At 41.4% G+C, this 13098-nt stretch overlaps 1 protein-coding gene across 2 annotated transcripts in view; it reads left to right on the top strand.

Annotated features, from left to right (window-relative positions):
• CNTNAP5 (contactin associated protein family member 5) overlaps positions 1 to 13098 on the top strand; it is a 293336-nt gene that overhangs the window by 73470 nt on the left and 206768 nt on the right. For both annotated transcript variants that reach the window (XR_013986401.1, XM_081005692.1), the window contains exon 3: positions 9318 to 9511. Coding sequence is in view for 1 of the 2 variants with exons in the window: in XM_081005692.1 (XP_080861818.1) it covers positions 9318 to 9511 (194 nt within the window). In the remaining variant the exon portion in view is untranslated. The remainder of the gene's footprint in view (positions 1 to 9317; positions 9512 to 13098) is intronic.

Below are 13098 nucleotides of genomic sequence, written 5' to 3'. Positions count from 1 at the left end.
GGTGGATATTCATAAAGATAAATCAAGTCTGACCTACTTCTGGATTAGCAGAAAGTTTATTAGCCAAATTTGCACTGCCCCACACAATACAATATCAGCTTTTGAATAAATAATGAATGGTTGCATTTTAAGAAGTTTACAGACCTGGGTTGTTCAAGGAAAGAATAATTAATACTCAGGGGAGTCTGCCTAAACAAGCCTCATTATGCTTCTGCAAGGGGTTTTCTTGTGCAGGTGGGCCTTTAATTTTTCTTTTTAAAATGGCATCCTTCCATGCTTATGAGGTGCAACAGGGGAGCTTCTGTGCAAGAAAACAAAAAGAAATAACAAAGTAAGAGAACAACTTAGAAGCCCAGCTCTATCTGCAGTTTCTCAGTAAATACCTTTGAATCGTCGTCTTAATTTGCAGGTGTCAAATTTGGCTCAGTGCTACGGTGTTTTATTTGACTTTTGAAGATTGGCATTTTTAAAAGTCTCATCATTTTAAAAAAAAAAAAAATTAAAAAGTATTCATAGCTGTTATTCAGAATGGGGAATTGTTGCTGCGACTTTAAAATTAAAAATTATATGTAAGATGCAAACACTGAATGAAAAAGGAAATGTTTGGCTCAGATTTACTAAATATAATAGATTCAAATGTGAATAATCAGAAAATTAGGCAAGTTAACACCATTAATTTTCCAAATTTAATCATGATTTTCTCCTCACATGCAATATTTTCATCTTCACTCTTCAGAAGACCCCTACCTTCTCCTAGCACCCTAAATAGATGTTGTAATCCGGAGGCAGGTTACCCTTGGCATATGTGGCCCAAGGCCTAATTTGCTTCAACCAAATTTTCTCTGGCGTTTCTGTCCCTTCAATCTGACTCTTCCTGTCAAGCCTCATCCCTTTTGGTGGGTGAATATTAGCCACCACACTACACTTCAGTGGAGCCTGAAGGAAGTTTGGGCAGAGGAAGGCTGGACCATTTAAACAGCCTGGTGTGACAGCTGGGAGAGAGATGGCATATATCTCAGGAAGATGGTTGTGGAGGAATAAGGGAATCACTCAATGGACCGTGGAACTCCATGGAGCAAGGGAAGAAGCCTGGGATGCAGAAAGGAATTCACTGTAACCCCTGTGAAGACCAGGGAGATCCTTGAGCCCAAATAGATGGCTGAGAGCAGAGCCTAGGAGACATGGGATGGGAGCATTAGGGACAGTGCATGGTGATCTTGAGGTTTCTCCTGCCTTAGTGTAGCTGTCAAGTGTCTTGATTTTCCAGGGACCATCCTAGAATTATGAAAGACATCCTGGCTGCTGATTTGATCTTGGAATGTCCCTATTTCCCCTGTCGGTGCCACCACTGCTGAGCTTGGGAGGAAGATGAGCCGCTGCTTCTCCCCAACAATGACAACTGTGGCTGCAAGGCAGCATCCTGTTGTCTCTCCATGGCTGCGTCTGTCAGCCTCCTCCCTTGGGCAGCTGATATCAACTGCTGGAGAGTGAGACAGGAGGAGGAGAGGCTGTGGCTGTCAAGGCCCAAGCCTGTGTGACTTGCCGACTCTGAGACGGAAGGCAGAGGGCAGGGCCAGTCGTCCTGGGTGGGAAGAAAGGGGGAGTGCAAGGAGTCTTGATTATTTTTTAAATGCTTTGTGCATCTGTGTCTAATCTTGCCGCTTAATGAAACTGGTTTATTGGTGTGTGCTTTACTTTTTTGTAAATCTACCATAGAATAGAATAGAATAGAATAGAATAGAATAGAATAGAATAGAATAGAAGATTAATGGGTTTTCTCAGGACAGTGGAAGGCATGTGTGCTGTTGGTATAGTGGTGGCAGCAACTGCTCTTCTTCTGACAGGAAATACTTGGGAGGGGATGTACAAAAGTGGGGGGTTGAGGATGGTCACTTGAAGGGAAGAAGTGAGAAATGTCTCTGTTTCCATCCAAGGAATGGGATAAGATAATCTCTGGCAGAATGACTGCAACCTTGGCTGAGCTCCTATTTCCATGCCATCTGCCAGTCATGGTTCAAGGCTATGTAGAGCTGCTGGTGGATCACTTTCTCTTCTGGTTCAAGTATGGTAGCTTCAACAAAAGAGATGTGGCTGCTGCCTGGCCAGACATTCCATGGATGCTGGCATTTGGCCCGGTGGCAGCTGGAACACTAGACGAGGTAGCAGCCACCCACAGACTGAAGGAGTGAGCCCTAGTGTAAGCCTTCAGCAAGTCTTGCCAAGCCAAGACTCATGACATGAGACTTAGTGAAGGTTTATTATATTTCAACCCAAGCTTGGTGAAGCTTCATGAGACTTGAAGCAATTTAGCGGTGGCAGCTGCTGTTAAGTAGAGGGCTGCCAGCAAGGTGGCCCCTGTCGTAGTTGGCAAAAAGGATTGAGTCAACCTTGTATCCATCTCTGCTATAGTCTAATCTAATTCTTACTTGATTATTTATTTATTGTGGTGGGGAGAAGTGTACATATTAATTTCAAAGTTGATTTCAATCTGCTCTGTTATTATTTGGCGTTTGGATTAGGGAAGGAAATGGAAGTAAGACTGCCAATATCATAATGCTTTTATAAAAAGATCTATGATGGGGTTACATTTGGAGCAATGTGTGCTCAGTGATCCATGTTAGAAACGGCGTCCTGTGTTGTGGTCCTATGCCAGATACCATAGGGAAAGTGGCAAGGTTGCTGGGTGAGAAATTGACTCCAACAAAGGCTGGGAGCAGACTGAAGCCTTTTCTGCCTCTTTTATGCATACCTTCTCTAGGCTTCAGCCAGTTGAGAGGACTTTGGAGCCTTAAAAGGCAAATCCTCTGGCCTGAAGATAGCCTTTCTCCAATAGCCTCCCCCAGACTGCTGATATGAAAATGGGAGGCATTTCTTTGGGTGCCAAGCAGAAATCCTCATGTTCACCTTGAATTTTGCTTTGGGTAGAATTTGGCAGAATTTGTACTTGAGTGAAAAGAGATGTGTTACACTGCAGTCAGCACAATGGTTTCCAGAATTATCGCTGCTGCATTTGTCAGAGGTGAGAACATTGCATTAGAAGTTTGTTATGTCTATAGAGGAAGAGTGGGTGCTAATTCAACAGAACCTTTAAATAAAGGGGAATTCATTCATGCATATTCGTGAATTAAAGCAAACATTGTTCTAGTTCCCATTTCTCAAATGCAACTGTGACATATGCATTCCCACATGCCCCAGCTAGTTCAGTCACACTGAGTTCTTCTTAAATTGTCATACAACAAATTTTATTCATTTTTTTGTGTGATCTGTACCTGTGTCTTACATAGTTTGTTCTTGTTTAAGCTGAAAAAAGTTGAAAAACATCTCTTTCTCTTGGCCTATCTTGTACTGCATGTACTTGGAGAATATAAGGTCACACATAATATCGCATATTTGGCTCACAGCTCAAATAAAAGACCTTTTCCTTTCCATCACCTATCCCAGCCTGTAGTGAAAAAGAAGCACACTTGTTGAGTGGAATTTAATTCTTCTTTGTGACAATATACATCTTTCCCAGGAATGTCAGTGGGTTATAGGCAAATGGAAGGGTGGAAGGACAAGACTCCAATGGCTTTATTTTGTAAACTGTTGAATTAGAAAGAAATACCATTCACTACCCTATTCTTTCAATTGTATCATGATTGCTGGGACAGTGTGGATATTTATGACAGCAGTGGTGGGAAATCTAAACAGATGCAATAAAACCACATATTCGGCTGAGCTGCTATTAATAACAGAGTAATATCATTGAAATATATCTGCAGTGCACTTTAATCCTATGCCTGGGTTTTTAACCTGTTCCTATTTCATCTCTGTGCTTCTGCAGATGCTGTAGGAATAAACTTTCATTTTCCTGGCCCTCAACGACTAGCATATGCTCCCTGGAGTATAGATGTCACAAGAGGATAGTAGAACAGATGGCAGGAAAGAAATCACCACATTCTAAACATGCCAAAATATGGACATACATTATTATTATTTCAAATGACGAAGAAGAAAGAAAACATGAGAATGAAATAGTGAGGAGAGGTGAAGAGGAGGCTTTATTACAGATACAAACCTGTCTTCAGCTTTCTTTGCATTAATTGTGTAAAATACATGTATTGTGTTCAGCAAAATGAGAAATATCTACTTTGGCACCTTATACAACACCTCACATCCATGCTGCTTCTGCAGAGCTGAGAATTTCTTGTAGGAGATCTGGATGGATCAAAAATGCATCTTATGACAAACCTGCACTCCCGCCTCCATACCCAATTAATTCTGTCAAACAAAAGCTTTGTGAATTTGTGTTTGTGCCAGCTTATTGTCAGCACCTGCCCAAGGTAGCTTAGAACAAGTAAAAGCTTTGAAATAATTGACAATGCACTCATAAACATGCTTGCTTAGAAGTAAAACCCACTAAGTGCAATATGGCTTACTAGAAAGCCTCTCCTCATCCAAGAGGGGAGGTGTTGTGGGCAGGACGCGATTTCTGCATCACACAGGGGGCGTTACGCCCCCTGCCCCACTCACCTGGCTGGCGCACCACGCCCACAGGTAAGCGCCCAACCAGGCGGCTTGGAGGGGGCGTGGTTTGCAGTTTAACTTACTGCTGTGCCAGCCATTCCGCCTCATTTTCCACCTTCTCGTCGCGAGTCACCCATCCTCCACTCCCTTAGAGCTTAGGGCTTAGTTTTTCTCTTGACCTTGCTATGGACCTTAGGTTGGTCGCCCAGGTTGCCCAGGGGGCCTGGTAGGAATTTTTCCAATTGGCATTAGGCCTTTTGGTTTTTTCGCCTACCTCGTAGCAATCGTCACAACTTTATTGGTATTGGCGGTTAGGTTAGGCATTGGAATGTGTCGATGGTGTGTGGAAGGGCTAGGTGTGGCCATCACCTACCCCTTCAAATTTGGGTATTCCGTTAAAGGAATACGGCGGTCGTGGATCCTGTCCGATGCCTGTGTGGCGGGGGCCCATGGCACGACCCTCGGTGACATCAGGGGAGAGCTTATAGTTGTATTAGCATCAACAGGCTCCACCTTCTGGTGAATAAACCCCCTTTGGGCTCACCCCTCTCCGAGTAGGTGGAGTCAATCTGTTGTGGTCCAATGCCTAAGCCAATACCTTCTCACTTGCTGTAATCAATAAAGTTGTGGTCTTTTCTTGCCCATTAACCTTATACTCTGTGTCTGTGTGTCTTCATTCCACAAAGCGGGGATCGGGTCCTCAAACCACAAAGTGTATTTGGGATTGCAGCCTGAGACAATGAAACAGTACTGCTCAAAAATAGCAAACAATACTGCTTCAGTAGTCTTCCATTACATATGGATAGTATATGATGAAATTTTAGAATATTATGTTCTGAATGTGTGGTCATATTCCCCCTCCCCCTTAGAATGTAGATGACAGAAAGTAGTCTGATTTCAAAAGAGAGTAAGGAAATCACCATGTGACTGACATCTGTCAGGGCCAAGTGGGAGTGTCAAGGACACACTGACAAAAATGTCTGCACTGAGGTGCCAGTAGCTAAAGTTGCATCCTCACTTGCCATGGCTGAAACAAGCTCATAGTCTTTGCTTGGTATTTGGTCAGGTGAAATTGATGTCGTTCTGCCAGACCTGTAATATTTGCTTTAAAGATGAGGCCTTGTGCTGTGTGTGGCTAGCTGGGAGCAGAAGAATGGCGAGTTTAGAGCATGGGTAGGCAAACTAAGGCTCATGGGCCGGATTCGGCCCAATCGCCTTCTCAATCTGGCCCGTGGATGGTCTGGGAATCAGCGTGTTTTTACATGAATAGAATGTGTCCATTTATTTAAAGTGCATCTCTGGGTTATTTGTGGGGCCTGACTGGTGTTTTTACATGAGGAGAATGTGTGCTTTTATTTAAAATGCATCTCTGGGTTATTTGTGGGGCATAGGAATTCGTTCATTTTCTTTTTTCAAAATATAGTCTGGCCCCCACAAGGTCTGAGGGATGGTGGACCGGCCCCCTGCTGAAAAAGGTTGCTGATCCCTGGCTTAGAATGTTGCTGTGTTTTAGCAGAGAAGCAGCTCCAATCATATACTCACTGGCCAACCACCATCTCCCTCTCTTCCTTCATCCTGTGCACTTACATTAGATTTGCTCAGATTAGCAATAGCCCTTGAATTACAGGAGCCTCATTTTCTGGCCTGTGACCATGGCTGGATCTAGACACGTAAAGAAGCATTTCAGTTTAAAGCATTGCAAATTTAAACAGGGAAAACAGGTAGAGAAAAACAGGACTCTACATTGCCATCAGGTGGCACAATGTTATATCGTACATTCAACACATATACAGTGGTACCTCGGGTTACAAACACTTCAGGTTACAGACGCTTCAGGTTACAGACGCTTCCGGTTACAGACTCCGCTAACCCAGAAATAGTACCTCGGGTTAAGAACTTTGCTTGAGGATGAGAACAGAAATCGTGCTCTGGCAGCGCAGCAGCAGCAGGAGGCCCCATTAGCTAAAGTGGTCTCCAGGTTAAGAACAGTTTCAGGTCAAGAACGGACCTCCGGAACGAATTAAGTACTTAACCCGAGGTACCACTGTAAATCACTTTTTCTTTACCATGCTAGGTAAGGAGGGACAGATGAGATTTCTTTTCTTCCTTCTTTTCTATAGCCAACTCTGGCTCTATATCAGCCTAGTAAGCCTCGCTCAAAAGGAAGAAAGAAGTGGCTTTGGGGAGAGCTGAAAAGGCTGGGAAATTGAGTGATACTCTTTGCCTTGAATTTTAATCTGAGCTGGAGAAGATTCCAGGATCCTTGTATTGCCTGCCTCTCCTCTGAGAGGTGCCAGCTCCATAAGCATCTCTGTGCACAATCAGTGTATTCCCCTGGGAGAGTACTAGCAGTAAACCTCATCCCAGGCTAGAGTGAACAATGAGTGATATTTCAAAATAGAGGACAACTGCAATGCAGCAAGTCTGGGAATGAATGCTGGGCAAAAGGTTACACATTATTAATATGCAAATTCAACATGTTAAAATAGCATTATTAATTAGAGCTATTCCAACAGGTCCTTTAACTCTGTAACACATAGAGTGCATACATATCAGATTGGTAAATGATTGCATAGACAGAAGTAAGATGGATGGGAAGAGATGAGAGGGAGGAGGGCTAAAATGTGAGAAGAAAAAGGAGGAGGAGGAAGAAGAAGAAGAAGAAGAAGAAGAAGAAGAAGGTGGTAGAGGGAGTGCAGATGAGTAGCAGAACTCTCTTCCTGGATCTTCCGTCAAAGGCCTTGTGTGTCTTTACAGTCCATCCCCCTCTGTGTCTGGAGAATGCATTTCTTTGTAGGATTCTGTGTGCAGTGATAGAGCAGTTCTGGGACTCGATCTTACCTGTAAATAATGCCATCTGCTCTGTAAACCCTGCTGCCAGGTGTTTTTCTGGGGTGGGGGGTGGGGGGCAGGGATGGAAAAGTTATAGCTAGTGCTGAGGTCTATTGTTGCCAAAGAGCTTTGATCTGGTCTCACAGTCTTCATCTTGTCTGGAGAAAGATGTGGGATAATCAGGATTAATCCTTTTGTGTCCTATCCCTGCACATCTCCTGCATCCTAATTTAATCAGGGCAACAATCCATCACCCATTAATTCACAATGTCAAGAGCCTAGCATTCTCATGTACCCTTCCATCCACCAAACATGAAGCACCTACCTTTTCAGAGAGAAATTTTAGTACCTCTGTCCTTTTATTTCCTTAGCAAATCATTTTTGCCCAGCATATTCATTTTCTATGAATACTTAGAATCATAGAATTGTAGCATTGGAAGGGACCATTCAGGAATCTTTTGTCTGACATGCAGCTGAAGCTCATGACCCTGAGATTAAAAGTCTCTTGCTGTACCTGCTGAGCTATCAGATACTTACCGTATTTTTTGCACCATAACACTCACTTTTTTCCTCCTAGAAAGTAAGGGGAAATGTCTGTGCGTGTTATGGAGCGAATGCCCGCGGGTGGCAGGGGGGATCTGCTGCAATCATGAGCAGAGGATCCATGGTTCCCCTTCCTTCCGTCCTCCGTGGTTACAAAGCATGGATCCGCATGGATCTTCAGGATTTTTGCATTGGGCTACTCCAAACTCACTGTCAGATCACATGTCTGTGGCCACAGCATGAACCACAAAAATCATATATCCACTATTTGGTTTAGAATATTTTTTTTTCTTGTTTTCCTCCTCTAAAAACTATGTGCGTGTTATGGTCTGGTGCGTGTTAAAGAGCGAAAAATACGGTATATTTCATGAGTACCTGACTTCAAATTTTCTTTTCTTTTTTTGGAACTTATCCCATGGACATCATATTTGTACTACTCCTGTTTCTCTCTAGCTTCCTTGCTATATGCTTGGTTTCATTTCTTTGCCCCCATTTTGTCTACTAGCCCCTGCTGTGGTTTGGGAACATCAGAGCATCCCTCCTCTGCCTCCTCGCCCTTCCCCATTCTTTTCATCCTTTCTCTCTCTCCCCACACATACTCACACTCTCTCTGTCTGACAGAATGCCTTGGCTCACTATGACACTATGGCTCTCTTGCTCTCTCCTCCACCCTTCTCTTATCGGGGGCAGCCCTCACTTGAAACTAGCAAATTTCTAGGCCAGCTCCTGCCTTCCTCCCCAGCAGAAACTGAGCCATGGGAAGCAAAGGAAAGTAATACCTAGAACCAAAATAAAATTCCCTCAACCACCCATTGTTTCTGAAGGGCTGTTCCTTGAACACTGAAGCAGATTTGAAACATGTATATAGATGTGGTCCTCAGAGAGCATGGAACCACAAGACATTCTGCAGATGCTTAGAGAAGCTTTTATTGGTATGAGCAGTTCACTTGCTCTAAAGCTGAAACCTGCCCTTTAAGATTAGTTCTAGAACTTGATGTGTCTTGATTACAATTAAGCATTGCCTTGTGTGACTTTATTTATAACAGCATTCTGTTACTGTGGATTCAATACAATGTTTTGCCTCAGTGAATATTGCTGCTCTCTTTAAGAACCATGCTCTTATTATCCGAGTTACCTATGCCCTAGCATTATTATCTCTTCCCACCAGTTAAAGCTGTGTGATTGTTGGTAGTCTCAGCCACTTACACGGAGCTGGGCCTTTGGGGAATCCAAAGTCAACATGACAGGCAAAATATGGCATCCTAAAGACTCATGGGCTAATATGTTTTTCATAACACATCCTGAATATTTTCTTCCAGTTCCAGTGAGATGTCAGACCCTCATTCGGGTATAATGCAATCATCATTTATCAAAATGTGTTAATATAAAATTTATTTTTGGAGTTACTCAGGAGAACTCTGATTCTTCTCTTCTAGGAGCTGGTGGCTGGTCCCCATCGGATTCTAGCAGGGAACAATGGCTCCAGATCGATTTAGGGGACAGAGTGGAAATTACAGGTGTTGCTACTCAAGGAAGGTACGGAAGCTCAGACTGGACAACAAGCTACATTCTGATGTTCAGCGACACAGGTCGCAATTGGAAGCAGTACAGAGAAGGAGACATCATCTGGGTAGGTCTGAAGGTTTTGGATTAATGCTATGGTATAATCAACAACCTGCAGAAAACAGATGTAGCATTCTAAACCCAAATGCATGTTTTCCATCTCCAAAGTTGTTGAGGATGTACTGTTGTTTGGAAACAATTGCATCTTTTCAAGCTTCAGTAGGGATACAGTTGGGAGTTTGTGTGGAATTGCTGAAATCTTTAAAAAGGCTGTTGCTAGTTTTATGGCTATGAAGAAAGGATCAAAGAATTCATGTGGTATTATAGACCCAAAATCTCCAAAAAACCAAGATGGTAAATAAAGAGCGTGCCTCAATGTGTAACTTATTGTTTGGTAAATCTCATGGATTGTTTTTTGGTGAAATAGCAGTTGTGGCATCCTTCATCATTCCACTTCACACTCCTGTTCCTCATCCATATTTTTTGATGTTGGGTATTAGTGATTTCCACAGGCCATTCTTTGTTCACATGAAAAAAAGAACCACCTTCAGCTCTTGTAATTGTATGCAATAATAATATGTGGATTATTTTGTGAATTATTGCTATATGTAGACCAGCCATGCTAAGTTCTTATTTAGTTTGATTCATTCATTATATATATAGCCTACCATTTCTAGTGAGATAAGGGTAAGAGATTGTGTGGTATTGTGGTTCAGCATATGAGTAGTAGACAGGAATGCATCTCATTCAAATCACAAATCTTGCATAAATTTCCTCAATGGCTTTATGCAAGCCACCAGTATTCTAAGGTGTCAACCTTTAATGTGGACATAATAATGCAAGCATACATTACAGTGCTGTTGTAAGGATTCCTGGAGGTATATGAAACACTCAAGAAATTGATGCTAAGTATTGCTATAGTTTCACCCAACACTATCCTCATAGGGCTGACAATTGAAATGTAGTTTGTCAAGCTATCTCTCTCCCAAGAATGAGTTCATCTTTTAATTTAACTCATAATAACATGAAAGATGAATCAGCATGAGTTCCATTGGGATTAATTAATGTTAACTGATGACTGTGGGCTAAGTCAACTCTTTCTGTATTATGGGTTACATACAGAGATGTAAATCTGCTTGTGCAATGGGATGTTTGGTTTTCCTCTGCCCTGTCCTCCAAAATCTGTATGCAGAGGGGATGCAGGGCCATTGGCGCTCACCCTATTTTATTCATTTATTCCAGAGTTGATATGTTCACCATCCTTGTATATATTTAGGTGCCAGTCAAAAACTTTCCTCTTTAACCAGGCCTTTGGCCTTTATCTGTGGCCTTTTAGGATGTTTTCTTTTTTTCTTTTTTTAAAAATGATATTTATTAAAGTTTCCAATAAAAACAGAACACATCAGTAAAATAGAATTAAAAGTAAAAAGAAAAATACACAATACAAAAATTCACAATACAAAATACAAAAAAACAAAAACAAAAGAAAATACAGTTAAAAACAATATCACCTTTTCATCACCACTTTTGAATTTACTTATTTTCTGGACCTCCTCGTACCTCCCTCTTTTGTATTCCAGTTCAATTTGTTTGTCCAGCAATTTCTTTCCCTCTTTTTTAATCCCAATCCTTAATCTTAATATGGTATAACATTAAATTATTATCTATTAATAGCCAATTTTCCGTTCTTTTAACCTTTTTATGCCTAATCCTTAATCTTAGTCTATATATAACTTTAACGCCTGTGCAGCTAGAAACCACTTAATTTCAATCCATCATCACTCTAACATTCTTTGATTTTGCAATGTTTCTGTAGATAATCTTTAAATTTCTTCCAATCTTCTTCCACCGACTCTTCTCCCTGGTCCCGGATTCTACCAGTCATTTCCGCCAGTTCCATATAGTCCATCAGTTTCATCTGCCATTCCTCCAGTGTGGGTAGCTCTTGTGTCTTCCAGTACTTTGCGATGAGTATTCTTGCTGCTGTTGTTGCGTACATAAAGAAAGTTCTATCCTTTTTTAACACCGATTGGCCGACTAAAAAAAAAAGCAACAGTGTGGTTGTTAACCTAAAAACCCCACAAAACTCAGATAAAATTAAAAGGCCATGGGAAGTAAAATGGTTTTAATCTGGTACAAAAAATACATTATGAGGAGGCACCTGGGAAGGTGGTTCAAATGTAGGCCATCACAACCAACGAAGTCCTCTCCCTAGTTATCATCTGTGCATGATGCAAATTATATTGGGTTGTTATTTATTCAGATACCCACAAAGTATATCTTGAGGGCAAACTAATTTCAAATGAAAATTAAGGATGATCAGATAAGTGGACAGCAAGTTTCCATTCAACATGTTTTATCATTATTAGGTATGCCAATACAGTACCCTGTATTTTTTTTCTTTCCATTTCCTATCAGTTGATGAGAAAATAAATTGCATATGAGGATTATCAAAAGGGAGAGGAAATTTCAATGAAATTCTCATTGGTGGGTGCAAAGATTTCTTTGTGTGTGTGTGTGTGTGTGTGTGTGTGTGTGTGCTTATCTTACTTTCAAGGTAGCCAAGGGCTGGTTGTGAGTGTCCTTTATTTCAATAAAATAATAATAATGTTTCTGTACTTTGCAACCTTCCTGGGTGACTAGTTTTCCTGAAAATCCCACAGTATTTGGAGTGGGACTTTCCTCTAAGGCTAGCAAAAGAACGTGGGCAATTGTGATTTTCCCATAGTTTTCATGCCCAGCATACTTTTCTTTCCCACCATATAAAATTCAGCATGAAATGGCAGTATATCAGCTAAAAAGCCACAGTTCCATATAACAACAGGTAAAGCAATGTAAGTGGGACATTCAAAATTGGAACAGAAGTACTTACTAATCAGGAAAATTATTACAATCACAATCATCCCCACGTCTGACCTACCCAATGATATATATTTGATTGATGACATATCTGAACATCATTTCTTAGTATGCTTAGCAAGCAAAGCAGCAGTTATAAACAATGGACTGGTACCCTCCCACAATCAAGAAGGCTTGTCAGTCAGTGCAGTGAATAAAACATGCCAAATAAATCATTGTGACCCCTCAGGATAGTTTGAGACTCTGGAGTTTCAAAATGGAGATGTAATTTCATATTATATTCCTCTTCCATGGACAAAGTAGAAGTTGCACATGAACTCTACCTTTCTGCATTTGAATCTTCATCTTCCTGTACTGCTGCTTTAATGTAGCAAGATGAACACAAGAGAAGGGGTTCTAAATGTATTTTTTTGAAAATGAGAAGGTTATGACACTGGATGTCCTTGCATCAAGATGGGATGAGAGAAAGCCTTTCCTGAGGATTGAGGAAACCTCACAAAATGCTTAAGAATTAGTGTGGAGCTATAGTGGAAAGGAAAATTGGTCAAAATTGGAGAGAGGTACCTGCATGAACATTTTTTGGAACTGCTGCAGTCTCACAATTCTGCTAATGCCACTTTGAATCCAATCCACTGACACTGGATCATGTGGTATGGTAGCTTCAGTTGCACAATAGAATCCTTTGAAAATATTCCAGGTGTCTATTCCAGTGGCCCTATAGTCAAACAGGTCAGCTGGTTGATCCTAATAAGGTCCAAGGAGAAATCTGTGCTTGATTTATGCAATTCCCTGGTA

This window comes from Podarcis pityusensis, assembly GCF_964106645.2.
Source record: "Podarcis pityusensis genome assembly, chromosome: 1".
NCBI classification, from domain to species: Eukaryota; Metazoa; Chordata; class Lepidosauria; order Squamata; family Lacertidae; genus Podarcis; species Podarcis pityusensis.
The sequence above is the reverse complement of the archived record's forward strand: the minus strand, read 5'-3'. Positions and strand labels throughout refer to the sequence as shown.